The 20,302-nt window shown below is 37.3% G+C and overlaps 1 protein-coding gene across 5 annotated transcripts in view; it reads left to right on the top strand.

The window, feature by feature from the left end:
- AVL9 (AVL9 cell migration associated) overlaps positions 1 to 16,025 on the top strand; it is a 96,192-nt gene extending 80,167 nt beyond the window's left edge. For 3 of the 5 annotated variants that reach the window (XM_034434975.3, XM_034435777.3, XM_087894083.1), the window contains 4 exons: positions 3,494 to 3,611; positions 4,068 to 4,121; positions 4,707 to 4,795; positions 14,782 to 16,025. In XM_034434975.3, the coding sequence (XP_034290866.1) occupies positions 3,494 to 3,611; positions 4,068 to 4,121; positions 4,707 to 4,795; positions 14,782 to 14,876 (356 nt within the window). In that variant the 3' untranslated portion in view covers positions 14,877 to 16,025. The remainder of the gene's footprint in view (positions 1 to 3,493; positions 3,612 to 4,067; positions 4,122 to 4,706; positions 4,796 to 14,781) is intronic. The other 2 variants (XR_015734234.1, XR_015734235.1) reach the window with 1 other exon arrangement.
- The last annotated feature ends 4,277 nt before the right edge of the window (positions 16,026 to 20,302 follow it).

The following is a 20,302-nucleotide window of genomic DNA, read 5'->3' as shown; positions in this document are numbered from 1 at the left end:
AGTTGCAGTTTTTTCCAAGTCTCTAAATCTTTCTGCACCTCTCGCCACAACACCTCGTAGTTATTTTGAAACAATTTCGTATTTGATTCTGCAACCTGGACTCCTAGATATTTTACCCTTGGTACAACCTCAAAACCTGCCCTCCTTTCAAGCTCGTGTTTACGATCTTGTGTCATATTTTTAACTATCATCTTAGTCTTTTTATGATTCAGTCTAAAACCTGAGACTTTACCATAGTCTTGTATAATGTCCTTCATCAGGATTATTGATTCCATTGGCTGTGTTAGGGTAACAACTAGATCGTCTGCAAATGCCTTTATTCTGTAATCATCTTGCCTTATCGTTATACCTTTCAAGATATTAGAGTCCCGTATTGTATTTAGCAAGACTTCTAGTGTTAAGATAAATAAGAGTGGGGACAGCGGACATCCCTGTCTTGTTCCTTTTTCAATTTTAAACTCTGTTGTCAAGCTTCCGTTAATAATAATCTGTGCCTTTTGCTCTTGATAAATTGCTGAAATCGCCTGTACAAATTGATCCCCAAAATTCATCTTTTTTAAAGTCTTTAGTAGAAAATTCCAATCCACTCTATCAAAGGCCTTCTCTGCATCCAAGAAAACCAGCACTGCAGGGATCTGTTTATTCTTCTCAAGATATTCCAATAGATCTATTACTTGCCTTACATTGTCCTTCATATATCTACCCTCGATAAATCCCGCTTGATCATCATGAATCACCTTTTGAATTACTGGCATCAACCTGTTGGCTAATACTTTCGCATAAATTTTATAATCAGAATTCAGAAGAGATATTGGTCTATAATTCTCCGGTTTTTTAGGACCGGCTTGCTCTTTTGGTATCAAAGATATGTAAGCTGTTGTCCATGATGGGGGTATTTTGCCCCCTTGTTGGATATTGCAAAATAAATCTCTAAGTTGTTCCACCATTTCAGCTTGCAAAGTTTTATAATAGACTGCAGTCAAGCCATCCGTACCAGGAGCTTTAGCTGTTTTTAATTGTTTAATTGCTACTATTATCTCCTCCACTGTTATAGGATAATTCATTCTTTCCTTTTGTTGATCAGTAATTTTTATAACTTTTTTATCATCTAGATATTCTTCTATAAGTCCATTTTGCACATCCTCTTTAGCATATAATTTAGTATAATAATCCACAAAAGCTTCTTTAATTAATTTTTCTTGAAAAATTTCTTTCCCTCCAATATCAATACTATCAATAGTCCGTATACTCTGTTTTTTCCTCAATGTATAGGCCAACCATCTGCCCGGTTTATTAGCGTTACAAAATGTATTATGCTTCGCATATTGTAAGTTTGTTGCAACTTGTTCCGCCATAAGCATTTGAAATTGGTCTTTCAAAAGTTTTATAGCACCACGCATTCTTTCATCTGTTGGATTTTTAATAAGTAACTGTTCTTTATTCTTTATTTCTGCTTCCAATTCAGATCTTTTCTTTTGTCGAATCAATCTATGTTTAGAGTTCATATAGATAAGCACCCCTCTCATATAAGCTTTGCTTGCGTCCCACACAATTTCTATTGGGGTGCCTTTATTCAAATTTAGTTGAAAAAATTCTTTCAGGTGTTTTTTAAGTTCTATTATATTTTTTTCATATCTGAACAAGTTCTCATTTAATCTCCAAGAGCGTCTCTCAGTCTTGCCTATCTCAATTTCTATCCATACTGGGCTATGGTCAGTCAAAGTTCTTGGAAAAATCTTTGTTCTTTTTGTCTTAACGAGTAAATCATCTGACAACAAAATGAAATCGATCCTAGAAAAGGATCTATGTCTGTCTGAAAAGAAAGTATAGTCCAATTCTTTTGGGTTGTGTATTCTCCAAATATCTTTTAATTCCAAATCTTCTTTCATATCAAAAAAGGTCTGTGGTAGCCTAATCCTAGACTTCGCCAAACTCTTTTTATCTAATTTGGAGTCAATTACTCCATTCCAGTCTCCCATGATTAAAATAGATCTATAATCCCATTGCAGTATTTTAGAATGTAGCATTTTGTAGAAGTGATCCTGTTGTTGGTTGGGAGCATAAATTCCAATCAAAAGAATTTGGCCGTTTGTTGTAAATAATTCAATTGCTACAAACCTACCATCTTCATCTGCTTCTATAACTTTAGCCGAAAATTTTTTATTTACATAAATAACCACACCATTCTTTTTTTGCAAAGTTGAAGATATAAAATGCGTTCCTAGTTTGGAGTTTATCAAATATTTTTGATCTTGAACTGTAATATGCGTTTCTTGTAAACAAATTATATCATTATTAAATTGTTTCAAATATGCAAATAATTTCTTCCTTTTCTGTACTGAATTCCACCCATTCACATTCCAAGATAAACACTTAATCATCATCTTTATCTTCCTGGAGCAAAGAGCAGAATAACCGAATGTCTTCCAAAATCTTCGGTCTCGCTCCCCCCATGGCTCCAGTCTCTTGTGTAGTACTCTTAGCTTCCTTTTTATCTTGTCGCTGTTGTTGCTTTTCTTTAAGTTGCTTAGACTTAGCTCGGGTTATATGCTGATCCTTAAATTCAACCGCCTGCACCGGGTCCAAAATTAGAGAAGATTCCAGCAAAGGCTCATCCAGAAAACCTCCTTCAGCGCCCTGCGGTTCCTCTAGTTCCTGCTTAGACTGTTCTTGAGGTTCTTGTTGAAGTTGCTTCTTATCACTCTCCTTAATCTCCAGAACTGTGGATTTACGCGGAGATGGTGTTCTTTCTTTAAAAATAGTAGTGTAAAAATGCTCCGCTTTCTCCACAGTGTTCAAGCGATGTCTTTCTCCCTTGTATCTCAAAATTATACCAGTTGGGGCATCCCACCGAAATGGTATCTGTTGATTTTGTAGTTCTTTAACAAGAAAGCCAAAGTCCTTTCTGGTTTTCAACATTTTAGGTGGTAGCTCTTTATAGACTCCAATTTGTGAGCCCCCCACTTGCACAGAAGTATGAAAGGATTTTTGCAGGATGTCATTCCTTATTGCTCTATCTGTAAAATATATGACCACATCTCTAGGCAGTTGTCTTTGTCTGGCCACCCAAGAATTCACTCTGTAAATTTTATCTATTTTGTAAAAAACCACATCAGGATTAATTTTTAAAATCACAGCCAAAGCCTCAGAGCAGACCTGTCTCAAATCCTGTCTGTCATCTTCTCGAATTCCTTGAAGCCGTATAGCGAATTCCATTGCTTAATATCTTAATATATTTAAATTCTAAAGGCTCTGCCTCCTCCCTATTAAAGGAAGATTACATAGGGAAAAAATCATCTGTCTTCATTCCTGTTTTCTCCACAAATCTGAGATTGCTGTTCTGTTTCAAAATTAGCCCTTTAGAAATAAACTAGTCTTTCACTGAGCAGAAAATATATATTCTTTTTTTGTTTAAGAACAGAGCACAACCAGTAGATATGCCTTTGGATAGAAAGTATTGCAACCCAGTCACTTTACGCATTTTATTTGGCAGATAGTGAGAAAATATTGTCTGACTTTGGAACAGCCTTTGTAGCAGCTTGGAAGAATACTCATAATTATAGAGTGTGGAACAGTAATAAACACCCAGCCCTCACAGAAGTAAATCCTAGGTAAGTATATCCATTTATATGGCAATGAGAAAGTGATGGTGATAAACTTCTCATAATTTAGGAGTATATTTGCTTAACATCATTGGTGGTAAAACCTTCCTCTGTTTCTCCTGCTGAGAAAGGTTTTGCAAATATGACAAGTTATTCCTGATTTGTTGGGCTCAGGTAATAAGCCAGAAAGTATTCAACTTCCTTTATCCTTAACAATACCTAACCTGTTATTGAAGCAACAGAAGCAGCATGGCAAGAAAATAATTTAGTTCCTAAGGATAGGAAATACTTAGATTATTGGCTCCTAAGAAGAGGAGAGGCAAAATGTTTTAATGTATCCCTTTTCACACAAAGGTAATGGTTCATAGTTATAACTGAGAAAATATATGAAATGGTTTGTCAGCTTACCTTTTCTCTCTCTCTCTCTCACTCTCTCTCTTTCTTCTGCCCTAACTCACTTTTCAGTCATCCATTCCAAGGACAATATTCTGTTTCTGATGTAAAATTAAGATTATCACAGTAAGTATTGCTTATGTTTTTAAACTTGTTCACAGTTGAAATGTACATAGTCTATTGTTCAGTTATAGCAGTATTGATTTAAAAAATGGAATGGATTGATCAATGCCCAATATTTTATGAAAATTTCAGAATTTTTTGAAAGCTTATTCAGATACTTCTAAATAGGCATGTAGACCAAGTTTTTAAAATATTTAGAAATAAAAATAATGTTCAAATTCCTGGAAGCATTCTGAGATTGAAACAGCAGTAGATTGAGTTTCAAGCATTTCCAAAATACTGTAGAACAATTTTAGATTCAAAATATTTCAAATTCCAAACACCTTACCATTCTAGTGCTAATTAACTGCAACATAAATTGATATTTCAACTTAGTTATGTTTAATTGATATTCTTAAACATTCATCATCATCATTATTTTAGCCATTGTCTATCCACTACAGAATGAAGGCCTCTCCCGCATGTTTCCATCTAATATAGTCCTGAGCTTTCTTTTGCTAGTTGGGCCCATAATTAATGTTATTAAACATTACATACATGAAATTAGCAGAAACCAGTAAGACAATGCTATTGTATTTCTTAATTTAGTTCTGTTCAGAACAGTGAACGTGGTAAGAAGATTGGAAATGCCATGGTTACCAGTAGTCGAAATGTTGTGCAGACAGGAAGAGCTGTTGGTAAGTGACCCTCTAACTGGAATCAATGTGCTACAAATTCAGTGGCTGGACTATGCATCCCATTAGGCGATAATAAAATTTGTATGGTTAAAGGCTTAGCATTATATATAAACCCAGCCAACTGAATTTTATTCAGGCTTGCAAACGAGATTGGGGCAAACACTTCATTCCAAAATTGCAAAATATCCTTCCCTTGGCCAGCTTTAAAATAATGTTTTTTGCTGAACCATACGTTCAAATTTAACAAAAAATCTTTTTTAACAGAGGAAATTCATGAACCATTTATTATATCCCATATAACATCAACATCCAAACAAACATTCCATAGCAAATTAAAATATAAGAAAAAAGAATATATATATATCATGTTTCCCCGAAACTAAGACCTCTCCGGATAATAAGCCCAATTGGGCTTTTCAGCATATTGTTAAAATAAGCCTCCTCCCCCCCACAAAAAATAAGCCTTCCACCAACTACTTATATGCATGCGCAGCCGGTCCCGCCATTTCCTCTAGTTACTTGCCATACAAACAACATGAGGTGAGGAGGCAAGGCCGGGGGGGGGGGAAAGGGGGGAGATGTTCTTTCCTGTTCTTCGCACCGGCCAAGTGGCTGGCCACCACTGCCCTGATGTGTCCTGCCGCCACTGCTGCCTCATGGAGCAGGATTCTGCAAGGCTTGTTGTGCCGTTGCACACACAAATGGCAGTGTTGTGGTCCACCAGCAGCCTCCAGAGCTGACAGTGGAGTCAGACAGTGAGGAGGCTGGGGAGGAACATGGGCCAGTCCTGGAGTCTGGGGAAGGCCCGGACGAGGTGTCTGCATCGGAGGCAGAGATGGGACCAGGGCCATCTGGGAGAGATGCACAGACTCCGGAGCCTCCAGAGTCGGACATCAGAGAGACAGAGGAACAGGAGAAGTCTGTTCCTAGAACGCGCATGTGCAGAGCTGCCAGAAGGCACGAACAGTTAAAACAAAAGGGACAACAAAACAAAAGAGCCTTGATGGTACTGTGGTCTAAGCATCCTGTTATTAACACAGCTGCCTGCAATTACTGCTGGTTCGAATCTCTTCAAGGCTCAAGGTTGACTCAGCCTTCCATCCTTTCTAAGGTAGGTGAAATGAGGACCCAGTTTGTGGGGGCAATAAGCTGACTTTGTATAAAATATACAAAAGTATGAAGGCTATTGCTTAACGCATTGTAATCCGCCCTGAGTCTCCGGAGAAGGGCGGCATATAAATCAAATTAAAAAAAAAAAAACTCGGGAGTAAGGCTTGGAGATGATTGGCTCCTCCCATAAGGCTTAAAAGAGGAGCAAAGGCACATGAGCACTTTGCAGGAAAGCAACGTTGTTAATTCTGTTCCCAGTCGGCATCTCTGTTTGATTCTGAAATCCATGTGGCTTTGCCAAGTAGGTCTTTGGCAGAATGTCAAGGGAGATAAAGGTTGGTGATTATCCCGAAGAACTTCTCCCGAAAGACTTTTTGTAATTAATTGGGACTCAGCTGTGAATGAATGTAATTCACAGTTGTTGCAATAGAAGAGGTCTTTGGGACTACTAGTGTGTTTTAATGACTCAGGCAGCCTAGGTCACAGCAGGCAGCACTACCGCGAGCTTCATCATACCAGCACAGCTGGCATCCTGCCGCTTGCTGCTGCGCTGGTATGTCAAACCTCGCGGCAGTGCTGCAACAGCACAAGCTTTGCAGAGTCCTGCTCCATGAGGCAGCGGCAGCAGCACAATGAGTCTCATAAAGACTCATTTCTGACAGGGAGGGCGGGGGAGAAGCGAGATGCGTGAAGTGAGACGTGGCTCCCCTTACCATCTCTTCTCCCCCTCCCCCTTCGTCGGGCATGGCAGGACTCCTGCCCCATGCTTAGCCACCCGCCCCCTTTAGAGATGCAATTTGGGGGTGGCAAATGGGGTGGGTATCTTACCTTTCAAACTCCATCGTGTTCCTTGCCGTTGTGTTCAGGGAAATGCGTTATAAAACAAAACTTTATTGAATTCGTGAGAAGGGGTTTTTTTTACAAGTGTTTCCTGTTGCAGCCCCGTTGCGAACCGGTAGTAAAGGTAAGTAGAACCCACCCCTGTTATACTCCCTATATGGAATTCAAATAAACTGCTGGCATTTTTCTTCTTCACATTGGTTAGACCAAGCCGAAGCCATGCTGGCCCAATGTTTCCTCTTCGCATTGGGTAGACCAGGCCGAAGCAGGCTGGCCCGTTGTTTCCTCTCCGCATTGGGTAGACTGGGCTGAAGCCACACGGGCCAGCCCCTTACATTTTCCTGGATGGCCCTGCGGGCCATCTCCGATCATATTGCAGGCCAGATCCAGCCCGTGGCCCTTGTGTTTGACATGCCTGGCTTAGAGAGAGCTGCATAGCACTATGGAATGATATATAAGTTTAAGTGCTATTGCTATGGAAATGGACAGACTTCCAAAATTATGCCTGATAGTACAGATTGAATTTCAGCTAGAGAACTCTTGAATTGTTACCTAGCTTGGATAATGAAACATCTGCAAGAAAACAACCAAGTTCAGAGAGCATCAAGGACCTCTCAACTGTTGAACTACAGAAGTCACAAACTATATCAGGAGTTGTGGTCTCTTGGTTTCTTCTCCACCTGACTCTGGAAAACAAGAGGACTGCTGCCCAAAGAATCTTGAATATATTGTAGAAGCTCAGAGACAGCGTTCAGCTCATTGAAGAGCCTCAGCTTCTATAAAATCATCTTCCAACCTGCAAAATATTTAAATATAAAAATGCCCAAGCATTTTAGGGGGATATTTCTCCAGCAAAATTTCAGCAGCTGGACATAATGATTAAATATTAAAGGATTTTTACCAAGTACCATATGACAAAGGAATTATGAAACAAAGGAGCGATTCTGGTCATAACCAGAATGTCAATTATTTGAATGCCAATCTATATATATAAAAGCAAAAACCACTCACGCATTAATCACAAAATCTCCAGAACCGTAAAGCCTACAAACTTGAAATTTGCCACATATGTTCCTCTTGGCTTCTAGGTGCTCACTAAGAAAGGATTTTTTGAAATGACCATCAGAGCAATAGTATTTCCTATATTATTATTAACACGCTCTGATGCTAAGGAGTTCTAGTCCCCCTCCCCACCTGAAAGAAATCTGTTCCAAATGCAAAACACAAGCAGAGGAGTTTTACTTTCACAGCAGGAAGCAACTTTAATACAGAAGACTTGTATACAGTCTTCTGTATACAGAAGCCACGCCCAGCCTCCTTCCTGTCTCCTTGCTCACACAGCAAATACTGTTTCACTTTCCAAATAGCCCTCTGATGCTAAGGAGTTCTATTCCCTCTCCCCACCTCAAAAGACAAGCAGAGGAGAGGACTTTCAGTTTCAGTTTTACTTTCACAGCAGCTTTACTATAGAACAGTTGAACTAAGCAACGCTCAATCTGCTTTCTGTCTCCTTCTTGCTCACACAGCAAATACTATTTGAGTTTCCAAACACCCCTCAACTCTCTCGCACACTGACAGGATACTAGCCAGATGAATATCGATGGATGCTGGTAGGCAGAGGCATGTTTTTCCCCCCTTATTTTCCTCCTCAGTTCAGATGAATCTGTTCCTTCTACTGTAACACCAATTAAAGGGAAAAGAGGCAAAAAGATTTACAGATGTGATTAGAAAAACACAAGTAAGGGAAGCTGTACACAAGTATCATCAAACTCAGCCCCAAGTCAGTAGACAGGCTGTAAGAAAGTATACATCTAATAACCCTATGTTAATCAGTCACAAATGAGATCAATGCCTTGGACTAGTAAGTATTTGTTTGGTTTTAAATATGAACCTCAGATTGATTACTCCAGGGACAAGGTTGTTGATCTCGGACCCCGGTTACCCTGTGCCTGGTGCCATGCTCTAAAGTGGCAGGATGAGAGTCCAGGGATGTGCTGCAGTGGCGGTCCACCTCCCTCCCCTTCAGCCCTACCCTGAATCCTTACACAGCCTTCTCACCCACCAGGGTCCAATGGCAAAGCACTTTCTTTCTGCTGTCCGGAAGTACAATGGATGCTTCCAAATGACGTCTTTTGGAGCCAGAGAGGTGAAGGAAGAAAATTTTATGCCAACATTCGAAGTGCAGGGGCAGGTCTACCACAGGATAGGGAGTATCATGGCGGAGCCTCAGCAGCAGCCTTCATTTCTCCAGATATACTTTATTGGTGATGATGACAATGAGAGGGACATCCGTTGTGAAATCTACCCAGGTGTTAATCTACAACTGGTTAGCCAACTGCAGAAGTTGCTCCGTGAACACAAGAAGTATATTCTGGAACTTAAGGCTGCTGTTGATTCTGTTCCTAAGGGCCACAAGGACTTCCAAGTGGTGATTAATACCGATAGGAAGTCTTCTGGAGAGCACCAAGGTCCCCATGACTACAGAAATGGCTGTTCTCATTGTCGGCCAGGATTTTGAGAAGAGAGATATCGTTCTCCACAGCAGAGACAACAGATTGTTACGAATCAGTGAGACGCACAATGCCTATGACACTCTCCAGTACTCTCTGATGTTCTGCCGTGGAGAAGATGGCTATTGCATCAATATACCTCAGTGCGATCCAAACACCAAGGTTCCTCTCAAGAAGACCATGTCGCCTGCTGCCTTTTACAGCTACAGGATAATAGAGCATGATGGCGAAGAGTGCTACCTACTGCTATTCCGCAACCTTCTCAATCAATTTCTGGTTGATATATATGCGAAAATTGAGAGTGAAAGACGCAATTGGATTCGTAGAAACCAAAAAAACAGAGAAGTGGGGAGTATGTACACCTGAAAGATGCCATGACAAGAACTGACAGCCACTTATCACAGCTTGGCAAGATGGTTGTGTTGCCATCTTCTTTCACTGGAGGACCCCGCTACATGCATGAGCGAATTCAAGATGCGATGACGTATGTGCACCATTCCAGATGATCAGATCTGTTCATTACATTTACCTGCAATCCGAAATGGTCAGAAATCGTACAGATCTTGAAACACGGACAAAAGTCTCACGATAAACATGACATAGTAGCAAGGGTTTTTCACGTAAAAGTAAAACATATCATAAAGCTCCTCACTAAAGGTTGCATCTTTGGAAATACAAGATCTCACATGTACTCCAAGGAGTACATTCATATTCTTCTGTGGCTAGAAGAGAGGAGAAGACCAGAGTCCATTGTCAAAGTTAATGAGATAAAGAGAATCCAAGACCTCGGTGCCTTCCGCCGTGCCCTTAAAACTTTCTTTTTTCATCAAGCCGGGCTGGCTTAACATATTTTTTAATTTTTAATTTTTAATTGGTTTGTCATTTTAAACTGGGGCCAAATTAATATATATTCTTTTAATTATTCTTAATCTTTGTATTGTATGTTTTTATCTGGCTGTACACCGCCCTGAGTCCCTTGGGAGAAGGTGCGGTATATAAATTTGAAATAAAATAAAAATAAAATAAATAAATAAAGTTATAAGTGCTGAGGTATCTGATCCCGACCTAGACCTAGCCCTCCATGACATTATCAAGACAATGATCCAAGGCCCATGTGGACCCGTCAACAGGAACTCACCCTGCATGGTGGATGGCACCTGCAGCAAGAAGTACCCCCCGCCCTTTTCGAAGGAAACTCAAACCAGAGAGGGCGGCTATCCTCAGTATCACAGGCGGTCCCCGGCAGACAGGGCATCACTGCCAACATCATTGGACTCAATTTTGACAATCTGCTGGGTGGTGCCATACAACATCTTCCTGTCTCGCACCTTCTAAGCTCATATAAATGTTGAGTACTGCAATTCAGTTAAATCCATAAAATACATCTGCAAGTATATTAACAAAGGGTCTGACCAGGCAGCGTTCACCATTAAACATGCGGATGAGGTACAAGGCAGGACACTGCTACACCAGCAGCTCTGAGGCAGCCTGGCGCATTCTCTGCTTCCCTATTCTTGAAAGGTTTCCTCCTGTTATGTACCTTGCTGTACATCTCAAAAACGGCCAGAGAGTTTATTTTACTGAGGAAAATGTTGTTGAGAGGATCAATAACCGTCCAAAAACAATACTTCTGGTCTTTTTTGACCTGTGCAAAGTCAATGCTTTTGCAAGGACCCTTTTCTATTACGAAGTTCCAACCAGTTACTGGTTGCCTTTCCAACTTACTATAAATGGAAAGGCAACCAGTTCTGCAGGAGGAAACAAGGGAAGCCTGTACCAGGTTATCCGGGGGTGGAGAAAGATCAGGTTTTGGGTAGAGTGTAGACCGTCCATCCCGGTAATGCTGAGTACTAGTACCTATGCCTCCTCTTGCATGAGATCCGTGGCCCAATGTCATTTACTGCCCTAAAAACTGTAGCAGCGGTACTTCAACCGACATTTCAAGCAGCGTGCAGTGCACTTGGCTTGCTGGAGGATGATGCTCACTGGGATCGCACTCTGGAAGAAGCCTCCATCTCTGATTTTCTTAACAACCTCAGCTGTTTGCCATCATGTTGGTTTTCTACCAAGTTGCAGACCCCCTAAAATTGTGGGAGAAATACAGAGACAGTCTTGCAGAAGATGTTAGAAGGGTAATGGAGAGAGAGTGTGGAGATGCCCAACTGATCCTCCAAATTGTTTACAACCAATGCCTTATCCTTCTTGAGGATATTGTCATATCCATATGGGGTAAAACACTCCTACAGTTCGGATTTCCACCACCATCACGAGAGCAAAGAGTCACTGTCAGCAACCATCAATACCTGCATGAATGGTATTATACCTGCGTGAATACCTGTGAACGGTATTATACCTGTGTGAATATCTGCATGAATACCTGCGTGAACGGTATTATATGCAGGTATAATATTATACCTGCATATATTACCATTCAGCTGACAGAAGCAGTTGCTGTGAATATTCCAACATTAAATCAAGAAAGAGGAAAGCCTATGATGAAATCATGTACAGTATTGCTTCTGATTCTGGGCAGTTGTTTTTTTTTTTTTTTTTTTGACGCTTCTGGTGGCACTTGCAAAACGTTCTTGATCAATCTCTTGCTGGCCAAAATTAGAAGCAGAAGGAATATCGCCCTAGCCGTTGCTTCCTGAAGAATTGCAGCTACCTTAATCGACGGAGGCAAGACGGCTCACTCTGCCTTCAAGTTACCTCTCAACCTGAATCATTCTGAGTCTGCACTTCGTGACATCTCTAAACAGAGTGACATGGCTCAGGTGCTTTGAGAAGCCAAACTTATTGTGTGGGATGAGTGCACCATGACTCACAAAGGGGGTCTTGAGGCTGTAAACGGGACACTCCAGGACATTAGGGGCAGCAACCGTCTTATGGGTGGAGTTATGATGCTTTTCGCTGGTGACTTCAGGCAGACTTTGCCTGTTGTGCCATGAGGGACACATGCAGATGAAGTCAAGGCCTGTCTCAAGTCATCCATTTTATGGCCTAAAGTCAAAGTCCTGACCTTGACAGTTAACATACGTGTTCACCTTCAATGTGATTTGAGGGCAGAAGAGTTTTCTAAATTATTACTTGATATTGGTGATGGGAAGCTTTTGGAAGAGGAGGGAAGAATAACTATTCCGAATAACCTTGTCAGCTTGACTGACAGAATATAGCCCAACATTCATCAGGCTGGAGTGGATTGCGGTTCATGGCTGAGGGAAAGAGCTATTCTCACTCCAACAAATGACTCAGCCAACAGCATCAACAACTTTCTGCTGGAAAAGTTGTCTACTGAGCATATGAAGTATGAATCTGTGGACTCAGTAATGGTGATCGGGGATGCTGTACATTACCCTGTGGAGTTCTTGCACACTCTCAATCCACCAGGATTACCACCTCATGTCCTCTACCTTAAGGTTGGCGGTCCAATCATGCTATTATGAAATTTAACCCCTCCGAAACTGTGCAATGGCACCAGGCTTCAGGTGAAGACTCTGTACAAAGATGTAATCAAAGCCACGATTTTCATAGGCGTCAATCAGGGAGAAATTCATACCCCGAATTCCTCTGATCCCATCAGACTACCACTTCGAGTTCAAACGTCTACAATTTCCCGTTAAGGTTTGCTATGCCATCACTTATCAATAAGGGACAGGGACAGACTTTGAAAGTGGCTGGTGTGTATCTGACTGTTTCTCCCATGGCCAGTTCTATGTGGCATGCTCCAAAGTCAGTTCACCTGACAGCCTGGTCATCCTCCAGCCAGACAGCAAAACCAGGAATGTTGTTTACAAAGAGGTCCTGAGCAATTCATCTGAGGGATGAATTGCAAGTCTATGCTATGCAATTTATTAGCTTGGCTACATAGACAAAACAGCCACAGTTGTTGCTGAGATTAAAGGGCTTAAACCCATCTATTTCATTGTTATTACACTTACAATAATGTCTTCATCTGTAACAGAAACTTACTTTACCTTCTCTAACAAAATAATAAAGTCACTTTTTTAACTACTCATTAATTTTCAAGCTTTAAGTGTCAATTTATCAAGCCCAATCACATAGTTACAAGCAACAAAGTTAGAGTCATGCATTCATGTGTGAGGAGATGATTGTTAGGAAAGATGAGAAGACTAATAGTAATAGTAATGCAGCCTTAGTGAATAGTTTGACAGTGTTAAGGGAATTATTTGTTTAGCAGAGTGATGGCGTTGGGGAAAAAATTGTTCTTGTGTCTAGTTGTTTTGGTGTGCAGTGCTCTATAACATCGTTTTGAGGGTAGGAGTTGAAACAATTTATGTCCAGAATGCGAGGAGTCTGTAAATATTATTGTATAATAAAGACAGAGTCTTTATTATACAATTGGCATTCAAATATATGAGTTATGACCAGAAGCTCTCCTTTGTTTCATAATTTCTTTGTCATACGGTACTTGGTAAAAATCCTTTAATATTTAATATCAATATCTCTGTCTTTATTATCCAATAATTATCCAAATCAATATCTTGGATAATATATTTTTAAAACAGCTTACTGGAATCCATATATTAAAACAATGTATTTCATGCATGGTAGGAACCCACATACTATATATAATACGGTCCTTTATTCAACCACAACAGTAGAATTGAGAACTGCATATTAGATGTGATTGTGGTAAATTGTAAAGATGATGCAAAAATATGATTTATATTTCCTTTTAATTATTCCTTTTATTTATTTATTCATTCATTCATGGCCTAAATTTATATAGGTACTCAACTTAAAAGATGTAATGCTGAATGGCATACACAGTACATACAAAAACAATAAAACAAAATAAACACACAACAATCATTTAAAAGTATTGAAACAATAAATACTTTTTTAAAAAAAAATCCATAACCTGTGTGGAAGAGTGAACTTAGTTTCCTAACAATACTGCCACTTGGTAGGCTCCATACCCATATCACTGGCTTCCCAGATCAAATGGCAAAACCATGTTTTCAACCTTTTTGAAGGCCATCAAAATTAGGACTAGTATGATCTCCAGGGGATTAATGTTATAGAGCAGGGGTTCCCAAATCTCTGGGCTACTTCCATGCCTTGAGCCATTTGGAACCGGGCTACAGAAGTGATGAGCTTGCCTGCTGTTCGTGCAAATGCAAATACAAAGCTGGAAAGGACTGAAAACTCTGTTATGGACGGTGGGTATTATGGTAGAAAAAGTTGTCTTCCTGGCTCCCCATGTGATAATGTTTCTTTATGGACTGGACCTGTGACATATCTTTCCTGCCAGACTTGATAGCATAGGTTGATGTGTTTGGGGAGAAGCAGTCCCTCAAATAATCCAGCTCCATGCCATGCTTATCTTTTATTTTGTTACCTGTGGTCTTATTGTTCTATATTTTGTATTCTGATATGGCCTAATGGTTACCATAATGAATAAAATACTATCATTCAAGCAAAAGAGCTTCTGACATATATTCTTAATCTATTCTTTTTAATTTTTTTCTCCCCTCCTTCCTCTTATTTTGTTTGATAATACAGGTCAGTCAGTTGGAGGAGCTCTCACCAGTGCAAAATCAGCAATGTCTTCATGGCTTTCTACTTTCACCCAGTCCTCTCAAAGCCTTGGGGAATAATTTTTCTGGGCCAAGTTCTTACATTTCTTTTAAGAAACCAAAAGGCTTCGCTATAAAAGCATAGGCACTTGAATTCAAGCTGCATGAAGATGAGCTGCATCACAGGATATAATTTGGCAACTGCTTTTATACTTCTTTGCTTTATATTTGAACCTTGTTCCAGATTTATTTTTGTATTTTGGAGGATGGTGATCTATGTCAATTTAGCTGTATTTTAAGTTAAATTGTTTAGCATTGTTTTTAAGAGTTGAATTATATTTCAGTATGGAACATGATAGTATATATGGAGGTAATATTTCAACATTTAATACATAAAAATATATTAACATTTGTATTTGTAATATCTGTTCGCTTCTGCAAGTCCAATGTGCAGAATTGTTTGTTTCAATAGAATATATTTCCACAAATGTGTTACAAGTGGAAGTAATTGTAGGTGGGCTAACATGAAATTAATGAGATTTAAATTAGCAGACTTTAAATAGTCTTTAAAAAGGCTAAGATAGTTTTTTAAAATTTTACACCATCTCATCATTTAGGTGACAACTATTGCATATTAGTAAACTTTTCATTCCAAATAATTCTAATATTGTTTTTTATGTTACTGGGAATGTAATGCAATTTCATGTTATATTTAAGTGTCTTGATCTAAATACTAACAAATTACCTACCTCTCCTCAATTAGGCTTTTTTTTTCCATAGCTGCTATAATCTAGTCAGCATGTGTTAACTAGTAATTTTTGCCCCATCTATATATACATACATACATGTTTTAACCTCATTCAATCATTTTGAAAGAAAAAAGTGATCTCATTGCCTATGAAAACATAATATGGCCCAGTTTAAAACAATGACTTAACAAGATATTTATTTTAGAACCATTTTCATTTTGAAATAATCCCATGGCCACAATTGCTGATTTTCCTTTCAGAGTTGATGTAATGGTAGGAAGAATACATAGATTGTTAACACAAATTATGACAGCTATAGCTAGATTATTAGGTTTTTAGACAACTGAATATTAAAATTAGTAGTTCATTATTTCTTTCTTGGCTGCATTTGGTTTTGTTTACTATAATCAGAGATTCTTGTATTCTGAATCTAAGGGGAAAATATGATTGTATCTTACTAAATAAATTTATTTCAAAAATATTTCTAGTTACAATTAATTTCCCTATAAAGTAGGGATGAGAATGCCTGTTATCAAATTCATACTAGCAACATTCCTGTCTATTCACTGTACTATGTCAGTTCTGAAATTAGATTTTTAATTTATGCAATTGCTTTAATGATTGGCTACATTATTGGGGTGAATGGAAATTCTGATTAATGAAAGCTTGTACTGTAATATTTTTCTTATAATATATATTAGTTTATAGCTACAGTAAATATCCACTGTGTTCCAAATCAATTTTATGAAAATTAGTAACCAATTTTGGCACCCCAAGTGTCCATGTTCTACCTTTATAAAGATTAAATAGAATATTTTATAGGTACATTGCTGCATAATGTGGTAAATATTTAGAAAGGACAGCTAGTTCTGTTGGAAAGAAGCTAATTGCTGTTTCCAAACATTTTGATAACTGAAATGTAATCAATATTGTGATTTGTCAAACAGTGTTCTTTTAATAGTGCATTACTAGTTCTTAAAGTACGATGCAGTTCTGAACGGGTAACTGTTAACAGGGTTCACAAAGAAGCATTTTATCACAAGAACTTGCTGTAAAGCTATCAACTCTGAATTGAATTTATAGATAGCTGGACATACTGTGCTATTGACTAGAGTTTAAGCACAATGAAATTAATTAATGAATGAATAATTTTAATTAACTAATAATTAAATAACTAAGTTAATTAATAATTAACTAATGAATAATTAATTTTGAACAGAAAAGTGGAATAGAAATCAAATACACTGTAAAGTAGTTGCTTTTGAATTTTAAATTCTACCATGATATAGCTTTAGTTTTTATTTCCTTGTTGGAAGTTGTTCAATTATACACAATTTTTACATTGAAAGATTATATTCTTTTGAAGCAAAATGTAGTAAGTGTTAAAATTGACAAACCCATGCAAGAATTTATAATATATGCATTCTAAAAGTTACTTCACATACTGAGAATTTAAGAAGAAATATTTAACCATATCAGTAAAGCTAAGTCATCATGTATCTATTTCTGATCCTTTGTGTATAAATCAGTTTATAATGAGGTGTTTTAGGTTCTGTAGAAGTAACCTCTGAACAAGTTGAGATAGGAACACCAAGTTGCATCACTTTGTGGAAAGGTTCAAGATCTTTCCAACATATCTTTTTAATGATGGCACTGATATTTCAAGCCATGTTGCTTCAGTGATATATAAAAAATGCAATTCAAATTTAATATGAACAATGTATTCCAGCCAATAACAACTTCCGTTCTGGAATTTGAGCATTGGGTACAATTCTTTAAATTCCATCAGTAGGAAGTGAAAATTAAAAACTAGGTTTTACTTAAGAAAATACTTGGGCTTTATTTTAGTGCATTTCTCACACAGGGTCAATTTATCTATCTAGTATTCTGGTGGTATTGCCATTCATTGATAAAGACCAAAAATAAAGTTTATTATTCCAATTCAATTTTTAATTCCTTATTTTGATGTTTTTACTATTATGCAGATAGATCTTACAACCAAAACCTAATTTTGCTTTGTGTGTTATGAAATGGTTTATACCACCACATGGATCTTATTTTGTTGTGACACGGAATGTGTCTGGGACTCAAATATGATACTTACATGAGTAAAATGAGACACTCATGCTTTATTCTACAGATAGGAAAAAATATGAAAATAAAAGTTGCATGTAAAAGGAGTAACTTTGTGCAATCTTTATGCCATGAAATCTTCAGTTTATGAATGCATTATATGCATCTTTCTGTGTGAGTAAATGATCAAGAACAGATAATAGAAGTATTTAATGGATATTATGAACATCATGTTGATGCTACATCTGCACGAATAGGTTAGGATCAGACTTATGGTCTCTTGCTATTTTGAAGTATTTTTTTTTAGGCACTGGGACTTTATTGTAAAATTATAGATTTGCATCATACACAACAGATAACTGATTTTAATTTTTAAAACTTTTCAAGCATTTAGAAATATGTATCACATTACAAAATGAAATAAATACTTAAACCTCTCCTCTAATTTATAAGTCATTAGAATCACAAAATTAACTTCTGGACATACAAACATAATTGTCCAATCATGAGTTAACTGAAGTGAAATATAATAGTAAAAATTAGTTTAAAGCAACCCGTTATCAGTTCTAAAAGAATAAGTGTATATTGGATGAACAAAGAATATGCTTGTGTTCAAGAAAGACTATTAATGTATATGCTTATTTTAGACCAACAAAATAAAATATTTTTTAAGCTATCTGAAGACATGTTATTTGGGTAATATACTGTAACAAAATATGGCACATAGATTTCAGTACAAGCCTAGTTATTTTTGATATGTAGAAATATTAGGAGCAGATTTCACATGAGGAATTATTAATAGCGCTAAAAGCTTCTGAACTGATAAAGTTTTAGATTTGTTATAAAGGTAATAAAAAATAGAAAAAAGTGAACAGCTAAAAATGCTTTATACTTTACCATCTCTAATGCTCTTCTGTAGATAGATTTTAATATCTCCCCCCCCCCCAAAAAAATTATTGAACATGATGGAAAATGCTAATGGAAAATGCTTATTTTGCCTTTGGAATGAGGATTTAAAAACACCAAGTCCACAAAACATTTTAAGTCTTGTCTTAACCTCTAGACAATTTAGAAGATATGTTTTATGTCTTATCTTGCTATTACCTTGGTAGCTCACTCGATTATAGCTTGAATTACCATTTAAGTGTTAATCATGGTTTCAAAGTTTTCTTATACATACTTGTTACAGAGCAGTTCTAGGTGCTTTTTTATCCCATTTTGCAGTACAGATGCACCAGAATCTTAGATAATTTCCATAAAAATAATCTTAATTGTATATACACTTTACAAATTTATGTACAAGAAGCCAAATGTTAACTTCTAAAGCCCAGATAAAACACAAAGGACTAAGGACTGCAAAGTAGATGGACCTAATCACACAGGCAGAACTGCTTTGGAAAGTATTTTTTTTTTAATGGATGTACAGTACCTGTTTTGAGTTTACATACTGTAGCTTTGTCATTTTGTTCAAAATGGTGAGACACTCGAGTTACATTACCATAATCAGATGCTCTCAGGTTTGCAAAAGGATAATATACTTGCATACAACCAGATCCTTGCCTGATAATTTTTCAAACTTTTTTGAGCAGAGGAATCTGGTGGTGTGTTTTTTTCTTTTTAAAGCTATAATCCCTGATCAAGAGCCAAAGCTCTAATGAAAGAAAATCGGCAGCATCCTCGTTACAGTAGTCTCTTACAAAATCCTATGAAGTTGTCATAGAGCCCTGTGGTTCTTCGTAAAACTTTCTGAAAGCCTTGCTCAAATATGTTTGCTGACCTATCTTGTTCAAGAATCTTTTCTGATTTTTAATGGGGAAAAAGTGATAATTTTAACAGCAAAAATGAAGTGTGGCTTAATAAACTATTTTTAAAAGAAATAATTTTTACAAAGTTTCATTATGAAAATTGACAAAACTATTACACAAGCTGAGAAGTTTTCCTTAGAATATTAGATGTTACATGTCTTTTAAATTTAAGATTTCAATTTTTTTATATATACAATGCCCTCTCATGAATTTGAGTACAGATTAGCATCTCAATGTCTCCCTTCCCACAGACAATTTTATATTAAAATTTTTACAGGGACAAAAGGAACCCAGATTAAAAAACAAAAAGATCAGCATTTAATACTTTAAATCAAATGCTTCTTAAAGGGAACTAATCCAAAACCAGCATGCTCAAGTTTAAGATACCTACTTTATACATAAGTTTCTGTGGCCATATATTGTAACTTCTGCCAGTCCTCTTTTTAATCTAAATCTCTTTAGTTGGGTTTGTTTGTTTTTATTTTTCAAGCAGCAAGTTTTAGTTTTGATTGGTTTATCACAAACTGACATCTATTCAATGGTCATGAAAAAGTATGCTAATTAGTGGTATATTTAATCACAAGACTCTGAAGGTTTTGCTACAGCATTCTATCCTAACCAAAATGGAAAATTTCAAAAATAGAAAGTTTTTAATAAGCTCTGAATGCTTCTTATTCCATTTTTGAAATTGGCTGATACAAATTATATAATTTTTATGATTTGGGCCGAATGTCAGTTTTCTAGTTTGCAGAGACTATTTTACCACTAAATCTATTCTAGATCTATTCTAAAGATTAAAAAAAAATAGTTATTGGCTAGAAAAAAAGCAAAAAGCAGGTGTAAGAAATCCCAGGGGACAAAAAGAAATGGCTGGAGGCAA

This window comes from Pantherophis guttatus, chromosome 4, assembly GCF_059756535.1.
Source record: "Pantherophis guttatus breed Tessera chromosome 4, ASM5975653v1, whole genome shotgun sequence".
NCBI classification, from domain to species: Eukaryota; Metazoa; Chordata; class Lepidosauria; order Squamata; family Colubridae; genus Pantherophis; species Pantherophis guttatus.
Note: the sequence above shows the minus strand (reverse complement) of the source record. Positions and strands in the feature narration are given on the sequence as shown.